At 35.9% G+C, this 25583-nt stretch overlaps 1 protein-coding gene across 1 annotated transcript; it reads left to right on the top strand.

Annotated features, from left to right (window-relative positions):
* The first annotated feature begins 1347 nt into the window (after window positions 1-1347).
* On the top strand, window positions 1348-25583 carry LOC127429813 (protein NipSnap homolog 2). The gene is made up of 10 exons (XM_051679054.1): window positions 1348-1483; window positions 5442-5581; window positions 5671-5716; window positions 6326-6420; window positions 10513-10583; window positions 12400-12540; window positions 12805-12836; window positions 13179-13273; window positions 23794-23877; window positions 23968-25583. The coding sequence occupies exons 1-10, from the start codon at window positions 1392-1394 to the stop codon at window positions 24030-24032; spliced, it is 861 nt and encodes a 286-aa protein (XP_051535014.1). The 5' UTR covers window positions 1348-1391; the 3' UTR covers window positions 24033-25583.

Genomic DNA, 25583 nt, shown 5'->3' with positions numbered 1-25583 from the left:
TTATCAAACATCTGTTTTTTGCTTTGTCTTTATGGGGTATGGATTGTAGATTGATGTGAAAAACAAAATAATTTAAAGCATTTAAGCATAAGGCCGCAACATAAGAAAAAACGAAGAGGTCTGAATACTTTCTGAATGCACTGTATTCTGTTTGTGAAAAAGACAGTTGTAGCACACACTTAACAGTCATTTAAAAATAAAATGTATATTTTATTTGCAAAAAAGTATTTTGTACTACACAAAAAGTTAAATCTATGAAAGTTTTTTTTCCTGTAAATTATATCATAAGAAATTACATTAAATTGTTAAATAAAAAAAAAAAATAATGTATTAAGTTCAATATTAATCAAAACATTAATTTGTAATTTATTAATACATTTCAATATTTAAAATATAGTACATTTAAATAAAAATTTAATATTAAGTGGTAAGAAATGAGCTTGGTACATTATCATCCACATGCAAACAAACAAAAAATATTAATGTGCAAGGTAAGTATAAATAATAATTTTGATTGGATTTAAAATATTTTGACTTTCCACAATTGTTCTGAACACAAAACAATGCAACATCAAAACTTTCAGATTGTATAAACATTTTCTTTAGCGTTGGCAAGCTTCTTTATAAGATAATTTTCTTAAAGTGACATTTTGCTCTTATTAAACTTCTTGTTTGTAAATATGTGTAGAGACCCCTAATTGTATCTAACTATTTTACATAATACATAATAATACCTGTAATTGCTTTTTAAAATTATATTGCTGGTAATTGTCAGATGTGCCTTTAAATGTTTTTTTCTTTGGAATTTGTTCTGCCATTTTACCTTACAAAATGGGTAAAAGCATACAAGAAAACACTTATGAAGAGGTGTATTAAATATTTTGTCAAATAAACAACATTTGACAAAAGTGTCTGACGTTTAAGTTGTTGAAATATATATATATATATATATATATATATATATATATATATATATATATATATAAAAATAATAATAATAAAAACATTTAAAAAAATAAAGTTTTGTAATTTTCTGTGGGGTCTGTATCACTTTTGTTATAGCTAACATGCAGAATTGCACTCCTAAAATTATGTGTAATTTTCATATTTTGAGTGGATTTTAGTGACTTAAATGTATAAAGTCACAATAAAAAAAATATTGCTTTTAATATTTATTTTAAAAATAGCAAAGTTTCATTTGGATAAAAGGAAAGGAAATACTAGCCAATGCTTTAGCAGTATCTCTTAAATTTCAAATGTGAAGTTCTGGCTCCATCTCCTGCCGCCTCTATAAATCGCTCGGTGTTCCGGCGCCCTCTGCAGACAGCTCCGTTGAACAGCAGAAGTTTAACCTCTTCCTGCCCGCAGTGCGTGTGTGCTATCAGTGGAAGATGGCGACCAGAGTCCTTCAGAGCTCTTGCTCCGGCCTTTATCAAGCTACAAACGTCGCCCGGACGAAAGGACACATTACTGCTGTTATCAGGTCGGCCGGTTTTATCTGAATTACACGTTATAAAGCTGCATTGACACTGCTTTATTAAAGCATTAGTGCGCAGGCTCGGTGCTGCAGTGCTGCATGTGAGTTTGTTTAATAAAAGCGTGGTTACACTTACTAAAACATGAAAATGTTACCTAATTAATAGGTTTTGAAATATCTGCGTAACCAGTAAAAAAAAAAAAAAAAAAAAAGAAAAGAAAAAAAGTTAATTCAAACACTAAAGTGAAGCACAGACCAGTGTTAACGTGCTCAAGGTCATAATAATTCAGCGAGGAATCGTTTTATTATAATAGTGTTATTATGATAAAAACAATAGTAAGTTATTTCATTTATACTGTTTTTTTTATTTTTTATTTTTCCATCCATTTATTAATTAAAGCTTAAACAGTAAATAAACAGGTTATTTTGCTTTATATTGTAATATTTTCTGTCATTTTGTATATACCAAAACAGCACACGTTCATCACCCAGACGTCTATTTGATGTGTATAATTACATCTGGAAGAAGTATTTTTTAGGTTGTTTGCTCAGTCATTTAAAAATAAAATGTATATTTTATTTGCAAAAAAGTATTTTGTTCTACACACGTAAAGTTAAATCTATGAAAAGTTTTTTTTTTTTTTTTTTTTCCTGCAATACGTCTATAAAATATATGTCAGTAAGTATGTTTCGGATATCAATAAGACATTCAGCAGATGTATTTGAGACGTTAAGGATTTAGAGTGTTCATAAATCTGATCTTTTTAAGATGTTTAGCAGATGTGGATTAGATTTAGATGCTTTCCAGATGAAAATAACTAAAACAGACATCTTGGAGACGTGTGCTATCTGGGTGTAGGTGTATTGCAGATGAGCAAACATCCTAAAAAAAAATCATCTTCCAGATGTAAACACACATCAAATAGACCTCTGGATGATGAACGTGTGCTCTCAGGTATGACGTTTCCTTTCAGATGTCAATAAGACATTCAGCAGATGTATTTGAGACGTTTATGATTTAGAATGTTAATAAATCTGACCTTTTTAAGATGTTTAACATCTTAGCACATACATCTCCAAGATGTCTAATAAATTTTTATCTGGAAAGCGTCACATGCTAATTAACATCTGCTAAACATCTCAAAAATATCAGATTTACAAATATTCTAAATCATAAACATTTCCAAGACATCTGCTGAATGTCTTATTGATATCTGAGTGGAAACCTCTTATAGACGTATTGCAGAAAAGCAAAGAACCTAAAAAATATGTCTTCCAGATGTAAACGCACACATCAAATAGACGTCTGGATGATGAACGTGTGCTCTCAGGTATGACGTTTCCTTTCAGATGTCAATAAGACATTCAGCAGATGTATTTGAGACGTTTATGATGTAGAATGTTTATAAATCTGACCTTTCTAAGATGTTTAGCATCCCAGATAGCGCATGTACATCTCCAAGGTGTCTGTTTTTTGATATTTTCATCTGGAAAGCATCAAAATCTAATCCACATCTGCTAAACATCTTAAAAAGATCAGATTTATAAACACTCTAAAACCTTAACATCTCAAATACATCTGCTGAATGTATGATTGATATCCAAAACATACTTACTGACATCTTGTAGACGTATTGCAGATGAACAAACAACCTAAAAAAATACGTCTTCCAGATGTAAACACACACATCAAATAGACGTCTAGGTGATGAACGTGCTATCGGGGTATGACTTTCCTTGAATATGTCAACAAGAAATACAGCAGATGTCTTTGAGACGTTTATGATTTCAAATGTTTGATCTTTTTAAGATGTTTAGCATCTTAGCACATACATCTCCGAGATGTCTAATATATTTTTATCTGGAAAACATCACATTCTAATTAACATCTGCTAAACATCTTAAAAAGATCAGATTTACAAATTAGTGCCTGACCGATATATTGGTCGACCGATATTAGCCTTTCACGGATATATCGGTATCGCTGTATATGTTTACCGATATGCGTAGATATGAAAACTTTTTTCAGAACATATAATGCTGAAAACAATGCTTTAGAATTGGTGTCATTACGTAGTTTGTCCAGCAGAGCGCGCTCTGACTCCATTGTTTACAGAGCTGACTCTGAACTGACTGTGGCTCTGCAGAAAGGGCGGAGTTGAGCAGTGTCTTCTCGGTAAGCTGCTAATTAGTTGGTGAAATACATACTGGAATGTTAACAAACAAACAATGACCCCATCATTTTCCCTTTTCAATATAACTAATATAACGTTAACCCTGTCCCTGACAACCATGTCACTCGTGTCTGTTTGCTGTTATCCAGCTATAGTTTGTCAGTGCATTCAGTAATGAAGCAGATTGAAAGGTAAACATCAGAGCATCTTTTTGCAGCTCATCAGACAACAGTGCGGTGGTGGACTGTATCTGATGAGTGTTGATTTCACGCTACGCTGTTACCTAATTGGTGAGACGCAATGCTGGAAAGTAAATAAAGGCCATCTTTTACTCTCCGTGGCAATGAGCTTACAGCTAACTAGCTAACCACGTAGCTACTTTCATTGCTTGTCAGCTAAGTGGAAGCTAATGAGTAAACATGTATTCACCAAACTGTTTTGTTCAGGATTCAGAGTTTTGTACCTCCTTCAACCGAACAATTCCAGTCGTTGCATTTATAAAATGTAATATTTAAAAGTCTTGTTTTCCACCGTTGAAAGTTTCTCCTGAACTTGTAGAGCAGAATACAGTGTAACACCACTGCCGCTGTTTATCTCTTGACTCGGCAGGTGTAAATGCTTCTTGTTTTACAACCTGCCCCTAATTGACTGGCAGTATTGATATAGTCAGCATCTGACTGATACTAAACAGTAATACTTGTTTATTTAGCTATTTATTTTATTTTTATTCTTTATTTTAATGGTCAGAAGTTGACTGATACTGAACATACAGTACTGATGTTTTTTTAAGCTATTTATTTTATTTTTATTTATTAATTTTCTCAGTGTCCATTTCTAGAATTTGTTGACAATGTATAATAATAATGTTAAATATTTTTTGATAAAAATATTTAAGAAAGCAGCCTTCTGAGTACCTTTGCATAGTCATATCGGTGCAAAATCGATGCACAATCCACATAGAAAAGGTCTGTTTTCATTCCAGCTAAAAAATTAACTATATCGGCCACCATATCGGTAACCGGTGAATTTTCCCTTTCTAAAATTCGTCTCGGGCTGTATTACAAATATTCTAAATCATAAATGTCTCCAAGACATCTGCTAAATGTCTCATTGATATCCGAGTGGAAATGTCTTAAAGCGTATTGCAGAAAAGCAAAGAACCTAAAAAATATGTCTTCCAGATGTAAACGCACACATCAAATAGACGTCTGGGTGATGAACTTGTGCTCTCAGGTATGACGTTTCCTTTCAGATGTCAATAAGACATTCAGCAGATGTATCTGAGACGTTTATGATTTTGAAACCGCACGTACATCTCCAAGGTGTCTGGTTTTTTTTTATATTTTCATCTGGAAAGCATCTAAATCTAATCCACATCTGCTAAACATCTTAAAAAGATCAGATTTACAAACACTCTAAATCCTTAAAGTCTCAAATACATCTGCTGAATGTATTATTGATATCCGAAACATACTTACTGACATGCATCTTATAGGCATATTGCAGATGAGCAAACAAACTAAAAAATACATCTTCCAGATGTAAACACACGTCAAATAGATATCTAGGTGATGAACGTGTGCTATCGGGGTATGAGTATAAGTTCATGATTTGAATGTTTGTAAATCTGATCTTTTTAAGATGTTAAGCAGATGTTAATTAGTATGCAATGATTTCCAGAAGAAACGCTCTTAAGCATACAACTCGGAGATGTACGTGTGCTATCTGGGATATAAATAAGTCTATGCCTGCTGTATATGATATGACATAATGTGTTTGTCTCATTTTAGGGGTCTGTCAGCGTCTAGTAACCGGCATCGGGAGGACAGCTGGTTTAAATCTCTGTTCGTGCGAAAGGTGGACCCTAGAAAGGACGCTCACTCCCATCTGTTAGCCAAGAAAGAGGATAACAACTTATATAAAATACAATGCAAGTCATATTGACCATTTGTCCTCGACTAGATAGTACAAAATCAAAATAAGTTTATTGTTTATTGACTCAGTTAACTTGTGTTTTAGTTCACAATGTGAAACCTGAATGTCTCGAGGCATACAACAAACTATGGTAAGTCAAACTTCTCCCACATGAATGAAAAATTTCAAATGAAGCTGTTTGGTGTTAATTACACAAAGCGAGCTGTTTTTAATGTGCGAGTCCCTTGAGTCTGAACTGATATGACTGCAGCAGTTTGTGAAGTTCAAATGAAATGTCCTGCTTTCTATTCCTGTCTGTGTTTGGAAGCAACACTGGGAGGAATCTGCTAGAGGTCATTCCTCTTGTGTTTACCGCTCAGTGACATGTTGTGCAATGCAATCATAAAGACTTCAGTAAGACAGATTGTAGACGCTAAGGTGCACTGATTCTATAGTTGGATATAACTGTTGGTGGCCAGGTGTTTTGGAACACTTTGAAGTATTTGGACACTTAAAGCGATAGTTCACCCATTTACTCACCCTTGTGTTGTTCCAAACCCGTATGATTTTCTGTCTTCTGTGGAACACAAAAGAAAATATTTTAAAGAATGTTGTGATTGCTGATTTCTATACAATGACACTTGATAGCGACTCACTTTACAGCGTAAAAAAGCACCCAAAAGTGTCTTAGTAGTTAAATATTTTTCACTACACAGTTACACTACAGTAAATAATGAAAATATTTGGCTTGTGTCCACAGTGATGAGGTGTTGCCATCCATTCATAATGATAAGCATTACCCATGTGAGCTGGTGGGCACATGGAATACCTGGTATGGAGAACAAGACCAGGCTGGTAGGACACATCACACAGAAATATCATGATGAACACAGACTAAAATTTAAAAAATGTTGTTGTCGGATGAACGTATCTGCATGCTGGTATTAAACAAAAGTTTTCTCAAATGTACAGTGGTGACCAAAAATATTGGCACCCTTGGTAAATACAGTTGAAGTCAGAAGTTTACATACACTTAGGTTGAAGTCACTAAAACTCATTTATTAACCACTCAACAGATTTAATATTAGCAAACTATAGATATGGCAAGTCGTTTAGGACATCTACTTTGTACATGACACGAGTCGTTTTTTCAACAGTTGTTTCCGGATTTTCACTTTTAATTGACTATATCAAAATTCCAGTGGGTCAGAATTTACGTACATTAAGTTAACTATGCCTTTAAGCAGTTTGGAAAATTCCAGAAAATGATGTCATGCCTTTAGATAATTAGTCAATTAGCTTCTGATAGGTGTACTGAATTGGAGGTGTACCTGTGGATGTATTTTAAGGCCTACCTTCAAACTCAGTGCCTCTTTGCTTGACTTCATGGGAAAATCAAAAGCAATCAGCCAAGACCTCAGAAAAAAAATTGTGGACCTCCACAAGTCAGGTTCATCCTTGGGAGCAATTTCCAAATGCCTGAATGTACCACATTCATCTGTACAAACAACAGTACACAAGTATAAACACCATGAGACCACACAGCCATCATACCGCTCTTGAAGGTGACGCATTCTGTCTCCTAGAGATGAACGTAGTTTGGTGCGAAAAGTGCAAATCAATCCCAGAACAACAGCAAAGGACCTTGTGAAGATGTTGGAGGAAACAGGTAGACAAGTATCTATATCTACAGTAAAACGAGTCCTATATCGACATAACCTGAAAGACTGCTCAGCAAGGAAGAAGTGAATGCTCCAAAACAGCCATAAAAAAGCCGGACTACAGTTTGCAATTGTACATGGGGACTTTTTGAGCATAATGACCATTGTTATGTTTGGAGGAAAAATGGTGAGGCTTGCAAGCCGAAGAACACCATCCCAACCGTGAAGCATGGGGGTGGCAGCATCATGTTGTGGGGGTGTTTTGCTGCAGGAGGGACTGGTGCACTTCTCAAAATAGATGGCATCATAAGGAAGGAAATTTATGTGGATATATGTAAGTAACATCTCAAGACGACAGCCATGAAGTTAAAGCTTGGTTGCAAATGGGTCTCCCAAATGGACAATGACCCCAAGCATACCTCCAAAGTTGTGGCAAAATGGCTTAAGGACAACAAAGTCAAGGTATTGGAGTGGCCATCACAAAGCCCTGACCTCAATCCGATTTGTGGGCAGAACTGAAAAAGTGTGTGCGAGCAAGGAGGCCTACAAACCTGACTCAGTAACACCAGTTCTGTCTGGAGGAACGGGACAAAATTCCAGTAACTTATTGTGAGAAGTTTGTGGAAGGCCACCCAAAACATTTGACCCAAGTTAAACAATTTAAAGGCAATGCTACCAAATACTAACAAAGTGTATGTAAACTTCTGACCCACTGGGAATGTGATGAAAGAAATAAAAGCTGAAATAAATAATTCTCTCTACTATTATTCTGACATTTAATATTCTTAAAATAAATAGTGATCCTAACTGACCCAAGACAGGGAATGTTTTCTACGATTAAATGTCAGGAATTGTGAAAAACTGAGTTTAAATATATTTGGCTAAGGTGTATATAAACTTCTGACTTCAACTGTATGCACAAAGAAGGCTGTGAAAAAATCTGCATTGTTTATACTTTTGATCTTTCATTCAAAAAATTCACAAAAATCTAACCTTTAATTGAAGTAAAACAATTGAAAGAGGAGAAATATCTAAGTATTAAATAAATATTTTTCTCCAAAACACATTGGCCACAATTATTGACACCTGTAGAAATTCTTATGAGTAAAATATATCTGAAGGATATTCCCATTCATATTTTACATTTTTTAGTGCACCTGGGTGACCAGGAACATGAAATTGTTCAGCCATGACTTCACAGGGGTATAAATATGAGGTAACACACAGGCCAAATTCCCTTAATCATCAGTCACAGTGGGTTAGACTAAAGAATATAGTTCTGATGTGCAGCAAAAGGTCATTGAGCTTCACAAAATGGGAAGTGGCTATAAGAAAATAGCCAAAGCATTGAAAATGCCTATTTCCACCATCTGCACAATAATTAACAATTTCCAATCAACTGGAGATCTTAAGAATCGGCCTGGAAAAGGACATGTGTCTATATTGTCTCCACGCACAGTGAGGAGGATGGTTCAAGTGGCCAAAGAATCTCCAAGGATCACAGCTGGAGAATTGCAGAAATGAGTTGGGTCTTGGGGTCAGAAAGTCTCAAAGTATCAGACATCACCTACATCACCACACATTGTTTGGTAGGGTTTCAAGAAAAAAGCTTCTGCTCTCATCCAACAACAAACTCAAGCATCTTCAGTTTGCCAGACACCTCTGGAACTTCAAATGCGACTGGGTTCTATGGTCAGATTAAACAAAAAAAAAAGCTTTTTGGCAGCAAACACCAGAGATGGGTTTGGCGCACACAGAGATGAAGTAGTACCCAATGCCCACGGTTAAATGTGGTGATGGATCTTTTAATGTTGTGGGGCTGTTTTTCTGCCAGAGTTCCTGGACATCTTGTTCGGATACATGGCATCACAGACTCTATCAAATACCAACAGATAAAAAATCAAAACCTGATTGCCTCTGCCAGAAGGCTTAAAATGGGCTGTGGTTGGATCTTCCAGCAGGACAATAATCCAAAACAAACATCAAAATCAACACAAAAATAGTTCACTGACCACAAAATCAAGGTTCTGACATGGCCATCCCAGTCCCCTGACCTGAACCCCATAGAAAATGTGTGGGGTGAACTGAAGAGGAGAGTCCACCAACATGGACCTCTGAATTTGAAGGATCTGGAGAGTTTTTGTATGGAGGAATGGTCTCAGATCACTTGCCAGGTGTTCTCCAACCTCATTAGGCATTATAGGAGAAGACTCAGAGCAGTTATATTGGCAAAGGGAGGTTGCACAAAGTATTTAATAAAAGGGTGCCAATAATTATGGGCAATGCATTTTGGAAAAAAAATATTTAATAATGAGATTTTCCCCGTTTCAATTGTTTTACTTCAATTAAAGGTTAGATTTTTGTGAATTTTTTGAATGAATGCTCAAAAGGATAAACAATGCAGATTTTTTTTTCACAGCCGCCTTTTCTCATATTTACCAAGGGTGCCAATATTTTTGGCCACCACTGTAATTAAAGAAATAGTTTACCCAAAAATGAAAATGTTGCAATTATTTACTCTCCCTCGTGTTGCTCTGAACCTATTTTCCGTTTCAAGCTCCAAAAATGACAAAAAAGCATCTTAAAAGTATATTCTATGTCTTCTGTAATATGACACACTCAAAACAATAAATCTTTGGCTAAACTTGATTCAGTCATGGACAGTGGTTCCACATGTTTGAAATTAGTTTTCTTACATTAAAATGACTATGTAATTTCAACTTGAATACTTAAAGTAGAGGGAACCTAACTGAATCAAGTAACCCCCAAAAAAATTACATGTCAGAAAAACTCTTAAGTGATATGCTAGTAAGTGTCAGGACATTTTAGCATGCTGAATACATGCTGGTGGGAAGCAAAAACAAAAATATTCATGTTGTCCCAAGTCACATGGATTAAGTAAAGCTGACAAGACACTTTTTGTTGAATTAACAAGTCATTTTTTGAGATGATTGAGTAAAACTGACAATAGTGAAAGTTCTTTTTATTATGTGTGTGTGTGTAGCTTTTTATGGAAAAGAGAAGTCATTATTCACTGAAAATCTTCCCCCATAACATGAGTGTTAGTAAATAATGACAGAGTTTAAATCTTTGGTGAACTATTCTTTTAAATAACTGTTTAATAACTCATTTATGTGAAATGAAACAAATAAATACTCTTCCTGTAACAGTTTTGTAACTAAAGGGTTACAAAATTGCAACAAGATGTTGTCCCCAGTTCTAGATGTGTGTTTATTTTAGTGCTGATGGATTGTAATATTTGTACTGTATGTGGCTGACTATATAGTGCACTTGTGGCGGTACAGAGGAGGATATCCAGCTCTCACTGAAGTCATGAGCAAACTGAGGAATAACAAGGTAAGGTTTACTTTGCTCTTGGTATTTGTGTGCTACATACTCGTGTAGTTAAAAGGGGAACCCTCAGGTTGTTTTTCCAAACCCGCATGACTTTCTTCCCTGGAACACAAAAGATGTTGGGCAAAATGACATGCTCGGTCACCATTCACTTTAATTTTATGAAATAAAAAGATGCAATGACATGGAATGTCATAGAGGTTTGGAACAACATGAGGGTAAGTAAATAATGACAAGTATATAATAAGTTTAAGCAGGATTTCAACAATATATATAAATGATTAGCCAAGGCTTTAGCTGTATAACTACTAACTTGAGTCACAGTATGATAATGTGATTTTTGTATGTGTTGTAAATATACCAAGAATTGCAGTAAATGTATTTTTCATATGAATAATTATTGCTAGTGCAGATATCCATTCCTGAGATTAACTGTTGATATCTGTAAATTAAATTTAACAGTGTCTCAGATATCTGGAAATTGATTTTAAATATCAATAAATGGAAGAGTAAATCAAGATATCTTAAAAAGCATTCTTACCAGTTACAGTCACATAGTCACAGATATCTGAAAATAACATTGCCACTAAAAATGAGCATTTTTACTAGTTGTAATTAATTCACAATTACAGGAATGGACATTTGCACTAGGAACAATGTAAATATTGATAAAAAAAAAAATATATATATATATATATATATATAATATTTACTATGAAGAAGTAAACAGCTGAGATGTGCATTTGGAATTTCAACTAGTATTAAATAATTTGTAGAAATCTGTAATTGTGTTTTGAACAGGAGTGAATGACAAAATTCTACTAGTAAAAATGCAGTTCCAGAAATCAAAAATTATGTTGAAAATCAAGAATTAAAATTTTTACTTGTGCAAACCAAATTACTGATATCAAGTATTAGCATTTTAACCAGTAAAAATTTTATAATAGATATGTTATTCATATCCTGCATGTGATTAAATGTCAAAAGGGCTTGCCATACTGTGGCTCTTTTATTTATTGTAATGAATTATTTGCCATATGGAGCATGCAGACAAAACGCTCTGATGCTCTTCATGTCTTTTTATCCACCTCAAGCAAGTGAGCATATACATTTTTATCTGCATTTCTTAAAATGTATGTTCATGTTAGTGTTTCCATCCAGCAGTTTTTATGTGATATCCCAAAATTTGCATATAAATACGTGGATGGAATCCCAGCTATAGACAGATGTGGTTGTTTATGCCAGGGGTTTTCAAACTAATTTTTTTTTTTTAAATGAATGTCCTTTTATAAAACTTGTTTTTGCAATTATAAACAATAGAACTCAGATTTTACATAGAATGATGATAAGACATAACAAATTCACATTATGAATTATATTTGACATGCTTTACTTTTTCAGATTTAATATATTTTGATAGTTACAGCATTTATTTTTATTACAAACAGAAAAATAACTATAAACTTAATATAACACAATACATTTATGTAATTTATATGAATAAACCATTTTCATTAGGTTTTATTAGGTAATAATTGGCAGATACATTGTCTACAGATAATGTTTTATTAATTTCTTTTGACTTTAGCATAGTAGTAATATAAAAGCTATTATAAAAGTCTTTATAATATCATACTTGTATGTTTTCTTAATTTTTCTCTTGTTTTTGAACACAAAAATATATAGCAACCTTTATATATTTTAGGAGGGGTCTCTCACAAGATGATTGTCATATTTGGGGGTCCTTGGCATCAAAACATTGGAAAACTGCTGGTTTATGCAGTTGAAGGGCATAATGGATCTGATTTTCTCTACACAGGAGTTCATGGAGTACAGGAAGGAGAGAGGAAAGATGCTTCTCTCCCGCAGAAATCAGCTGCTGCTGGAGTTCAGTTTCTGGAATGAACCAGTTCCCAGAGACGGACCCAACATATATGAGCTGCGCTCCTACCAGCTCAGAGTGAGTGTCTACATTTAACTGTTCGATCTGTCATGTTTCTCCAAATATCAGACCGTTGGTCATGCAACCAAACAGCCACTTGATTAGCATTGTTTCTCTGTCTTCCGTATGGGTTCCCAGCTATTGTTGGTGTAGTTTGGATCTCATAGTGCAGTTGTCCATTAATATTATTAGAGGAATATGACATTATTGAGGTTGTTAATAATTTTTGAAATACACCAGCAGGTCAGATTTACAGTTGTTGCTTTTTGTCGTTTTTTGCAGCCTGGGACCATGATTGAATGGGGCAATTATTGGTAAGATTTGTGATCTGTTATTATTACAATCATCTGAAAAATCCATTATAAGATGGATTCGGGAACATTTGTCATGTGACTCATCACTTGTCAGTGGTAGCAGATTAAAAAAAAATTACAATGATATAATGAAATACTTCTATTAGTTGGAAAATAAAAAACACGCCCGTTAATGGGGAAAAATGCTTTTTGCCATCATAATGGTGTTATGGCATTTACCAGCTGGTGTTGCTAACCAAACAATTCCTGACCCACTGATATGAAAATTCTAATGTCATTATAACTAACTGTATTCCACACTGGCTTGAATAAAGTGCTCAGATTATTATAATTGTTCTTCAGGGCTCGAGCGATTGGCTACCGGCAACACAATCATGAGGCCGTTGGTGGATTTTTCTCTCAGATTGGAAGCCTCTATATGGTGCATCACCTTTGGGGTAAGAGTGTACATCACACCCATATGTGCTTGTTGAACAATGAATTCCATATAATTTTGTCCACTCCTGATGGAAGACCTCGCAATAAGTTTTGTGTTCCCTCTGAATACGTTTTGCGTTCCCTCAGAATAAGTTTCAGAATAAAATTTGTGTTCCCTCGGAATACATTTTGCGTTCCCTCGGAATAAGTTTCAGAATAAGTTTTGCATTCCCACGCAATACGTTTTGTGTTCTCCCACAATACGTTTTGTCCCCTTGCAATAACAGGGTACCTGCAGGTCTTTAAAAAGTTTTAACTAGTCTCAATTTCACTTTTAAATTTTTAAGGCCTTAAAGGTCTTAAATATGTTAAATAAAATACAAGTCTTAAATCATTTGTGGAAGTTTTGGGGGCCTGAATAGAGGAGATCCTGTAAACAGCAAAAGAGCTGTTAAGCCTTGTTTATACAACACTTCAGCGAGATGCTCCGCAGACTGCGCGCACACCTCCCCAAATTCTAGAGCCCTTTGTACTTGACGCGCTGCTGTTGTACTTTACTGTGAAATGACATGGGGCGGTCAAGAGAAAATGTTTTCTGAATCAGCAGGAAGAGCAGCGAGAAGTAGTAGGTTGCCAGAAGAACAACAACAATGGTGTCCCTTGTGCATTTGCTTGATTTGGATGGTGAATCATTTATTTCATTGATCTATGTGTTCATTTTTTGTGCTTTTAAGCGTTTAGCATTTATTTCCTTTTGTAAAAAATCTTGATGAAAAATCTTTGTAATTAAAGCATCAAACTTCAGTCTGGTTTTGTTTTTATTCAATATCCAATGAAAGGCACCGGACAAATACTTGCATTTAAACCTTACAAATGCTTTTAGTATATTTATTGACCTCAAGCATATAGATATGGTGCAATATAAAACATAAAATGCTTATTTTATATTTCTTATACTCCTTTAAAATGCTTATTTTATATTATCTTATACTCCTTTAAAATTATACAAGCATATAGATGTGCAACAATATAAAACATTTTCACACACTATACAAAACTATTTAAAACTAAAGAGTAATGCTAGTCAATGCAACATCCAAGGTATAGAAGGCACCGCTACTATCAAACTTCAGTCTTGTAGAAATGCAAACTAAAATATGCAGTGCAGTTACTGAGACAACTCAATGAGCCTTAATCATGAAACATTAGCAAAACCTTTACGTAAATGCAGTCTTATGTAAATTGTGCCATTAAACTGAACGGGGCAATTTATGCAAGAATGGTTTTTAATAATGTTTTAAACAAACGAACAAAATAAATGTTTTTCTGCTTGTGTCGAGTATGACCAATTGACAATTTTCATTATCCTGTGTTTTTTTTTAATTTTTTTTATAAGTTTCAAACTTCAGTCTAGTAGTTTTTACTCGGAACAAAATTATTGTAAATATGCCTTAAAACACTTAAAAATCCTTATAGAATATTTCTTGGCTTCATACTCTTATATAATGTTTTCCACACAAACTTTAGAAAATAATTTAAATGTAAAGAGCAATGCTACAGTTTGCCTCTGCAACATTCAAGGGATTGAATGCACTGTTCCTATATTTTATGCTTATAAAATGTACGTTGTACTGCATTTACAGTGAAATGCATTCATTTTTTTAATGCGGCACCGCGTGCACTCTTCGCCTGTGTAACAAAAATGTGTGTGCACCGCAGCGCGAAATGAGGGTATGCGACGCCAAAGCGCACTTCTGCCAATGTTGTGATGTCATTTTTGCCACACTCAAGCTTGCGAGAAGTGGCTGTGTAGAGCATAAACCAGGGTTTAGAGCGGCATGGATTAGAGCCGCTGAGGTGGATTATGAGGTGAAGTCATGAAATAACAAACAATGGGGAAATTAAAGTTTAACAACAAGTGGCTTGAAAATAATGAGTAAATCGGCTCTTCCGCATCTCTCTCTCCCTCTCGTGCAGTCAGCAGTGAGAGTGCGCAGTGAGGAAGCCAGTTGTCGCAAATTTACTGAATTTAAGATGTTACAGATGTATAAACCTTCATAAATATGTTAATCTGACATACAAATGGCATTGTAACGCGTCTATTTAATTGAGCGATTAAAAATATTGCTCCTGTTTATAATCAACAAAGCTGTCAATGCTGCATCTTGGAAGAGCGCAAGGTCTTGTTGCCTTTAACATCGTTGCGCTCAATCACCGAGATCACATTTTTTCCCCATTCTGATTGTTAATGTGAACAATTAACTGAAGCTCCAGATCCATATCTGCATGATTTTATGTGCTGCACTGCTGCCACACGATTGGCTGGTTAGATAATCGCATGAATAAGAAGGTGTACGGGTGTTCCTAATAAAGTGGTCACTGCATGTATACATTTTATATATATATATATATATATATACATACAAATTTTCTATCGGATTGAGGTCAGGGCATTGTGATGGCCACTCCAATACCTTGACTTTGTTGTCCATAATCCATTTTGCCACAACTTTGGAGGTATGCTTGGGGTCATTGTCCATTTGGAAGACCCATTTGCAACCGAGCATTAACTTCCTGGCTGATGTCTTGAGATGTTGCTTCAATATATCCACATCATTTTCCTTCCTCATGATGCCATCTATTTTGTGAAGTGCACCAGTCCCTCCTGCAGCAAAGCACCCCCTCAACATGATGCTGCCACCCCCATGCTTCATGGCTGGGATGGTGTTCTTCGGCTTGCAAGCCTCACACTTTTTCCTTAAAACATAATGATGGTCATTATGGCCAAACAGTTAAATTTGTTTCATCAGACCAGAGGACATTTCTCCAAAAAGTAAGATCGATCTTTGTCCCCATGTGCACTTGCAAATTGTAGTCTGTCTTTTTTATGGTAGTTTTGGAGCAGTGGCTTCTTCTTTGCTGAGCAGCCTTTCAGGTTATGTCGATATAGGTCTTGTTTTACTGTGGATATAGATACTTGTCTACCTGTTTCCTCCAGCATCTTCACAAGGTCTTTTGCTGTTGTTCTGGGATTGATTTGCACTTTTTGCATCAAACTACGTTCATCTCTCGGAGACAGAATGTGTCTCCTTCCTGAGCGGCATGATGGCTGCGTGGTCCCATGGTGTTTATACTTGTGTACTGTTGTTTGTACAGATGAACGTGGTACCTTCAGGTGTTTGGAAATTGCTTCTAAGGATGAATCAGACTTGTAGGTCCACAATTTTTTTTCTGAGGTCTTGGCTGATTTCTTTTGATTTTCCCATGATGTCAAGCAAAGAGGCACTGAGTTTGAAGTTAAGCCTGAAATACATCCACAGGTACACCAATTCAGTACACCTCCTATCAGAAGCTAATTGTCTAAAAGCTTGACATCTTTTTCTGAAATTTTCCAAGCTGCTTAAAGGCACAGTTAACTTAGTGTATGTAAACTTCTGTCCCACTGCAATTGTGATATAATCAATTAAAAGTGAAACAGTCTGTCTGTAAACAGTTATTGGTAAAATTACTCGTGTAATGCACAAAGTAGATTAGCCAAAATTATAGTTTGCTAAAGTTAAATCTGTGGAGTGGTTAAAAAATGAGTGTTAATGAATTCAACCCAAGTGTATGTAAACTTCTGACTTCAACTGTTTATGTATATACACATAGTGCATTCATTCATAAAGTATTCAGACCCCTTCAATTTTTTTTTTCACATTTTGTTATGTTGAAGCCTTATGCTAAAATGCTTTATTTTTTTTCTCACATCAATCTACACTCCATACCCCATAATAACAGAGCAAAAAACTGATTTTTGGGTAACTTTGCAAATTTATTAAAAAGAGAAAACTGAAACATCACATTGATGTACACTGGCTGCCAAAAGTTTGGAATAGTGTACAGATTTTGCTCTAATGGAAAGAAATTGGTATTTTTATTCACCAAAGTGGCGTTCAATATCACAATGTATAGTCAGGACATTAATAATGTGAAAAAATTATTTCTGAATTCTGAACTTCTTAAACTACAAAGAGTTCTCATCAAAAAATCCTCCACGTGCAGCAGTGACAGCTTTGCAGATCCTTGCATTCTGTCTGTCAGTTTGTCCAGATACTCAGGTGACACTTCACCCCACGCTTCCTGTAGCACTTGCCATAGATGTGGCTGTCTTGTCGGGCACTTCTCACGCATCTTAGAGTCTAGCTGATCTCACAAAAGCTCAGTGGGGTTAAGATAATTTATTTATCCAATTATATGTTATCCAATGTCTGTGTTTCTTTGCCCACTCTAACCTTTTCTTTTTGTTTTTCCTGTTTCAAAAGTGGCTTTCTATTTGCAATTCTTCCTATAAGGCCTGCACCCCTGAGTCTTCTCTTTACTGTTGGACATGAAACTGGTGTTGAGCGGGTAGAATTCAATGAAGCTGTCAGCTGAGGACATGTGAGGTGTCTATTTCTCAAACTAGAGACTCTGATGTACTTATCCTCTTGTTTAGTTGTACATCTGGCCTTCCACATCTCTTTCTGTCCTTGTTAGAGCCAGTTGTCCTTTGTCTTTGAAGACTGTAGTGTACACTTTTCTATGAAATATTCAGTTTTTTTTATCAATTTTAAACATTGTATAGCCTTCATTCCTCAAAACAATGACTGACGAGTTTCTAGAGAAAGCTGTTTCTTTTTTGCCATTTTTGACCTAATATTGACCTTAAGACATGCCAGTCTATTGCATACAGTGGCAACTCAAAAACAAACACAAAGACAATGTTAAGATTCATTTAATGAACCATATATCTTTCAACTGTGTATGATATAATGGCAAGTGATTTTCTAGTACCAAATTTGCAATTTAGCATGACTACTCAAGGATAAGGTGTTGGAGTGATGGCTGCTGGAAATGGGGCCTGTCTAGATTTGATCAAAAATGACTTTTTTCAAATAGTGATGCTGTTTTTTACATCAGTAATGTCCTGACTATACTTTGTGATTAGTTGAATGCCACTTTGGTGAATTAAAGTACCAATTTCCTTCCGAAACATCAAAATCTGTACAATATTCCAAACTTTTGGCCACCACTGTAAGTATTCAGACCCTTTGCTATGACACTTGAAATTTAGCTCAGGTGCATCCCATTTCTCTGGATCATCTTTGAAATGTTTCTACACTTTGATTGGAGTCCACCTGTGGCAAATTAAATTGATTGGACATGATTTGGAAAGGCACACACCTGTCTATATAAGGTCTCACAGCTGAATATGCATATCTGAGCAAAAACCAAGCCATGAGGTCAAAGGAACTGCCTGCAGAGCTCAAAGACAGGATTGTGTCAAGGCACAGATCTGGGGAAGGTTACCAAAACATTTTGGCTGAATTGAAGGTTCCCAAGAGAACAGTGGCCTCCATAATTCTTAAATAGAAGTTTGGAACAACAAGTACTCTTCCTAGAGCTGGCTGCCCTGCCAAACTGAGCAATTGGGGGAGAAGGGCCTTGGTAAGAGAGGTGACCAAGAACCCAATGGTCACTCTGGTTGAGCTCCAGAGATCATGTGTGGAGATGGGAGAAACTTGCAGAAGGACTACCATCACTGCAACACTTCACCAATCTCCTCAGTGCAAGACACACAACGGCTGCTTGGAATTTACACAAAAGCACATAAAGGACTCTAGAGGAAACCAGTCACAGCTCATCACCTGCACAATACCATCCCAACGGTGAAGCATGGTGGTGGTAGCATGAAGCTGTGGGGGTGTTTTTCAGTGCCAGGGACTGGGGGACTGGTCAGGGTTGAAGGAAACTGAACGCAGCAAAATACAGAGATATCCTAAATGAAAACCTGGTCCAGAGTGCTCTGGACCTCAGACTGGGTCGAAGGTTCACCTTTCAACAGGACAATGACCCTAAGCACACAGCCAAGACAACGCAAGAGTGGCTTAGGAACAACTCTGTGAATGTCCTTGAGTGGCCAAGCCAGAGCCCGGACTTGAACCCAATCTCTGGTGAGACCTGAAAATAGCTGACCACCGATGGTCCCCATCCAACCTGACAGAGTTTGAGGGGATCTGCAGAGAAGAATGGCAGAAAATCCCCAAATCCAGGTGTGCAAAGCTTTTCGCATCATACCCAAAAAGACTTGAGGCTGTAATTGCTGCCAAAGGTGCTTCAACTAAGTACTGAGTTAAGGGTCTGAATGCTTATGTCAATGTGATATCAGTTTTTCTTTTTAATAAATTTGCAAAGTTATCAAAAATCTGGTTTTTGCTTTGTCATTATGGGCTATGGAGTGTAGATTGTGAGGTAAAAAAAAAAATAATAATTTAAAGAATTTTAGCGCAAGGCTGCAACATAAAATGTTAAAAAAAAAAAAAAAAAAAACATTAAGGGGTCTTAATACTTTATGAATCCTCTGTAGATACATGTATACAGCTCTGGAAAAAATTAAGAGACCACTGCAAAATTATCAGATTATCTGGATTTAATATTTATAGGTATCTGTTTGAGCAAAATGAACATTTTCGTTTTATTCTATAAGGTACTGACAACATTTCCAAATTCCAAATAAAAATACTGTCATTAGAGCATTTATTTGCAGAAAATAACAACTGGTCAAAATAACAAAAAAAGATGCAGTGTTTTCAGACCTCGAATAATGCAAAGAAAAGTTAATATTCATTTTTAAACAACACAATACTAATATTTTAACTTGGGAAGAGTTCAGAAATCAATATTTGGTGGAATAACCCTGATTTTCAATCACAGCTTTCATGCGTCTTGGCATGCTCTCTACCAGTCTTTCACATTGCTCATTGAAAAATTTTAGAAAAATTCAAGAAATTTTCAGAGTTGGGGAACATTGTCAGAGCAGATGGAAGCAAGTTTTCTTCCAGGATAACCATGTGTGTGGCTTGATTCATGCGTCCTTTACAAAGACGAATCTGCCCGATTCCAGCCTTGCTGAAGCACCCCCAGATCATCACCGATTCTCCACCAAATTTGGCTTGAAGGCCTCTACAGGTCTCCGTCTAACCATTAGACGACCAGGTGTTGGGCAAAGCTGAAAATTGGACTCATCAGAGAAGATGACATTACTCCAGTCCTCCACGGTCCAATCATTATGGTCTTATGCAAACCTCAGCCTGGCTCTTCTTTGCTTCTCATTGATGAAGCTTTTTTCTAGCTTTGCATGACTTCAGCCCTGCCCCCATGAGCCTGTTTCGAACCGTCCTTGGCATGCACTTCACCCCAGCTGCCATTTGCCATTCTTTTTGTAGGTCACTTGATGTCATCCTACAGTTGTTGAGTGAAATTCGAATGAGTTGGCGTCATCCCGGTCAGTGGAGAGTCGTTTTCGCCCTCTGTCGTATGTAGCTTTGTTGTCTCCAATGTCTGCTGCTTGACCTTGTTCTTATGAACTGCCGTCTTTGAAATTTTAAGGATGGATGCAAACTGATGCTCACTGTATCCCTCTGCCAGTAAAGCCAGAACTGAACCCTTGTTTCCTCACTGAAAACTTTTCTTTTCAACTCTTTTGGCATGGTCAATATTTATATTTTGATTCCAGTTACTTCTGAGGTACTACTACTAGCACTGTTTTTGCCATCCAGCTGGTCCTATTGCAAGAGGATAGTGATGACCACAGCAGTGGGTTTTGTACTTTTCCTCTTTAAGATTTGGTTCAGGTGATCACCTTATCAGTACCTCATTAATTAGAATGAGGTGTGCTTGTGTTGGAATTCAACAGACACTGGAATGGAATGGCTGCCATACATGTTGAGATGCTGATTTAATAAACATTTGGAGTGTTATCTTAATTTTTTCCAGAGCTGTATATATATATATATATATATATATATATATATATATACTGTATATTAGTATATTAAAGGTTTTAAATAAACATCATAACTGATTATGCAGCGAGATTCTGTTTCATGTTTTCATCTGTTAACATTTTCAATACATTGTCCACATTAAACGACCATTTTTAATGTAACTGGCAGAACTGCCAACCTGTATGCATTTTGCGTAGCAGGTATGCATTCTGACATCAAAGTACGCTGGTACAATTTGCCAATCTAAACTATGCAAAAAGCTGGTGACGCCTTTTTGTTCAATTGTGCACCTGCAATACTCAAGTCTAACAGCAAAGGCAGCAGCGTCTAGCTTGCAAAAGCAAAAAAAGAAGAAGAGTTTGAACATTCATAGCACTGGGTTCATTCCCCTAAATATCAAGTGGGGATGATTGACAAATGCGTAATGTCAATCATTTCAAGAGACTGCAAATGGACAGCAACACAAAATAGGTTTTATCCCTCTGGTTCCCCCTCCTCACTCCTTCTGGCTGGTTCCTCAAGTGAGGATGGTGCTTTTAACTCCTTCGCAAAGGTAAACAGGCTGTGGTGTATGTGGAAATTTGAAATTGTGAATTGAGTTAACTTAACGCAGACCTGCCAAAAAGAAGCAAGTTCATTCAAAAATTATTGAATGCAATTCAATGGTTATCAGTTTGTATAAGCACACATATCATACAATGAAATATTAATCATTAAAAAAATGGTTTTATGCAGGTGTACTGAAACTTTTGACTTTCACTGTATATTATAATATAGCCCAGTGCTGTGCAAGTGAGTAAAAGATTAAGAGTTCTTCTCAAGAATAAATGATTGTATTGTTTTCTTCATAGCCAATTTATATGATGAATAACTTGATGATATGGTGGTGAGTGGGGAAATGTGCAAAGCGAAGTGGTGCGAAAGCATGTGAACTAAGCATTACACTATTGTGGTACTCAAAATATTTTCCCAAGGTTGGCAGGTCTGAACTGGCGAGTATTGACTTGAAAATGAAAAAATGAAACTTCTGTCATCTCTTACTGTCATGCTGTTGCAAACCTGTATGATTTTATTTGTATTTTTTTTTCAGTGGAACTCAAAAGGAGATGTTAGGCAAAATGTTAGTTTCAGTCACCATTCGCTTTCATTGAATGAAAAAAAATTACGCTCCGTCTATACCGGATGCATCCGTTTACATTCCATACATTCCAATGGCTTGAGATTGTCTACACTGGGCATGTCGACACTAACGTTCTAAAGCATTTATTGGTGTTGTTGGCGGTAGTAGCGCCAGCGCGTGCAGCGCAAAATGAACAGGACATCAGTTTACGGTCGACATCATCATTGATAATGGATTCTGTTGCTTTTCATGCAGTGCGCTGCCCACGTCCGTGTAGACAGGGTATAAGTTTTGCGTTCCTTGCAATAAGTTTTGTGGTACCTTGCAATATGTTTTGCGTTCTCTCCCAATACGTGTTGTGTTCCCTCGCAATACGTTTTGTGTTCTCTCACAAGTTTGCGTTCTCGCTTGCGTTCCCTCGCTATTCGTTTTGCATCCTGTGGCAGTACCTTTATCCATCCCTTATGCAAATTAAACATGGTTTTACTACTGTAAGCATATTCGATTTAATGTATTTGTAGTGAAATCATAGTACATTTACCATGGTTTTACTATAATAACCATATTTATTCATAATATTTTCATGGTAATAATAATAAAGGAAAAACAAAACTATGGTAATAATCATTCTGCCAAAAAAAAAAAACATGCTTAGTTTTACAAGTAACACCACAGTTAGTTTGTGGTACATGTATCATGGTTTTTAAAATCATGGTTTACTATAGTGAAACAATAGTTAATTTTCATAAGGGCATGCTTTTTTTTTTTTTTTTTTTGGTGGAATTAAAAAATATATATTTTATTTGGAATGCCCAATTCCCAATGCGGTCTAAGTCCTCATGGTGGCGTAGTGACTCTCACGAATCTTAGTTGCCTCCACATCTGAGACCGTCAATCCGCTCATCTTATCACGTGGCTTGTTGAGTGCGTTATGCGGAGACATAGCGCGTGTGGAGGATTCACGCTATTCTCTGTGGCATCCATTCACAACTCGCCACACGCCCCACCGAGAGCGAGAACCACATTAGAGCGACCACGAGTAGGTTAACTCTACCCAACCTAGCAACCAGGCCAATTGGTTGCTTAGGAAGCCTGACTGGAGTCACTCAGCACGCCCTGGATTTGAACTTGCAATTAGTCAGCGTCTTGGTTTTAAAAAAATATACTTGTTATGGTTTTTCTACAATACCATAGTTCAACTGGTTCAAAGTTTAACATGCATGGGATTGCAAATTATTGCGAGGTAACAGAAATTTTTGTGAGGGGATGCAAAATTACAGAGATTTAAAATGAGACCAATATTTTGCAGTTAGTCCACATAATTTATGCAAGGTGAGCTTTTAAATTTGGGGCTTAAAAATGCAGCCAAAATATGCATTTTGCATGTTTATGCAGCCGGTCTCAGTCCAGTTCCTCCCTGTGTGCAAAGTGCTCCGCAAACTGTTGCCACAAAGTTGGAACTAAAAGCATTAAGATTTTTCCTCACTGTTCAAAATAAGGGTGTGTCCCTGTCCACATACTTTTGGCCATGGAGTGTACTGCATGTATGACTAAGCATGACTCTTTAAGTTGATTTGGCTTGGATCTCATTTAATGTGTCTGTTTACATCAGCGTACAAAGACCTGCAGTCTAGAGAGCATACGAGAAATGCTGCTTGGCAACACGAGGGCTGGGATGAAGTCGTCTATTACACCGGTAAACACTATCATCATTCTGCCATCTTCAAATACATTAAGTACATTTACGTAGTTAACATTGCCTTTGAATCTCTTGTTGTGTTTGAAGTGCCACTCATTCAGCACATGGAGTCCAGAATAATGATCCCGTTGAAGGCGTCACCACTGCAGTAATGAAGCTGAAGACATCATCGTTCCATCCCTGCGAGCGAAAGACCGGACTGCGATACGAGACACATTCACTGCCATGATCTGTTTCATTTTCATTATGCCAACCAACTTTATGTATAAAATGTTCTTTCTGATCATAAAATTGCCCAAAATTTTAACCAGCAAACCAAACTCAGTTTGTGGCTTAGTGGTGTTTGTTTGATATGATTTTTTTTTTTATTTTTTTTTTTTTAAAATAGGATTTTCCAAAGAAAGGTTTTTAAGTAGTCACTATGGCAAGCCACATTGACCTTAAATTATGTGCAGGATATGAATTATGTATATCTATCAATTAATTTCACTAGTTTAAATGTGAATTCTTAATATCAGTGACGGTGAAGCTAATTAGTGAAAATGCTCTTTAAAAAAAAAAACAGTAATAATACTGGCACTATTAGAAACATTTTTTTTTTTTTTTTTTAATGACACCATTACATGCAGAATTACACATTATTGATATTGATATCAAGAACTGGTATTTCTGCAAGTAATGACGTCATTTTTGATAGTTAACATTTTCAGAATTTTCATTTTCACTAGTAATAATTCCATTACTGATATCAAGTATTTCCATTTATCTAGTGAAAATGGAATTGTAGATATCTATAATTCATATCCCACATGTGATTAAATGTCAAAAGGCCATACAGTCACGTGCTTGTTTTTCAAATCTTATCAATAGGCTGTGTTCACAAAGCCCAGTTTTAGTTGAAATATTTGAAGGATATAAAAGGAGGGCATTACAATTTATTGAATTGCCATAATGTAGTGTAAAGTCTTTTACTTGCATCTTAAAGATGAGTGGAATATTCAGCTTGGATTTAACCTTTTAAAATTAGCAAAATACAGGCTTGGCTCCGTTGAATGTTGTCAGAAATCAAATGCACACTACTGAGAAGGAGGTTCACTGTGGCTAATTTATATATATATGTAAATATTATTTGAGGAGATCATTTCAGGTTTTAAAACCAATTATGACAAACACGGCAAAATCTATGCTACATACTTAAATGTTATCATTGGCTTATATCTCTAGTCATTATGTGCATTAAAAAAATAAAAAAAAAATCACCATATACATTTACAGTATTTTTGACTATTTTTGCATAACAAAAGCTGCCTTCATTTATATCAGATAATAAGCCCAAATGTCAGCGGTCAAGTGGTTGTGTGCAAAAGTAAAACTTATTTTGTAAGAAACATTTAATTCAACCTCAGTATTTGTTTTGCATTTCTTATGCATCCGTTTCTAAGCATATTGATAATGTTTTTTTTGTCTTGTGTAATGTTTGAGGTTTATCTTGTCAGCTCTTTCCCAGGTCAACCTGATTTGATCAGACTTGTATCTTACTGATTGATTTCTATATTGATTTTGATTGTTTTCTGTGTGATAGTGGCATGCCCCATTTACTGGACACTTCTGCCCTGCAGAGGTAATTGACTCAAAGGAATCTGACAGCACAATATATTTAATATTCCTGTAACTATTCAATAAATCATGAATGATACATTGTA

The sequence above is a fragment of the Myxocyprinus asiaticus genome, chromosome 39 (assembly GCF_019703515.2).
Source record: "Myxocyprinus asiaticus isolate MX2 ecotype Aquarium Trade chromosome 39, UBuf_Myxa_2, whole genome shotgun sequence".
Taxonomy (NCBI): domain Eukaryota; kingdom Metazoa; phylum Chordata; class Actinopteri; order Cypriniformes; family Catostomidae; genus Myxocyprinus; species Myxocyprinus asiaticus.
The sequence above is the reverse complement of the archived record's forward strand: the minus strand, read 5'-3'. Positions and strand labels throughout refer to the sequence as shown.

Bases quoted from the DNA above. Each gene is read 5' to 3' on its own strand.
- LOC127429813 (XM_051679054.1), top strand. From the start codon at position 1,392: ATGGCGACCAGAGTCCTTCAGAGCTCTTGCTCCGGCCTTTATCAAGCT. The intron at 1,484-5,441 runs GTCGGCCGGTTT...GTCTCATTTTAG, and splicing joins CACATTACTGCTGTTATCAG to GGGTCTGTCAGCGTCTAGTA. The intron at 12,541-12,804 runs GTGAGTGTCTAC...CGTTTTTTGCAG, and splicing joins TGCGCTCCTACCAGCTCAGA to CCTGGGACCATGATTGAATG.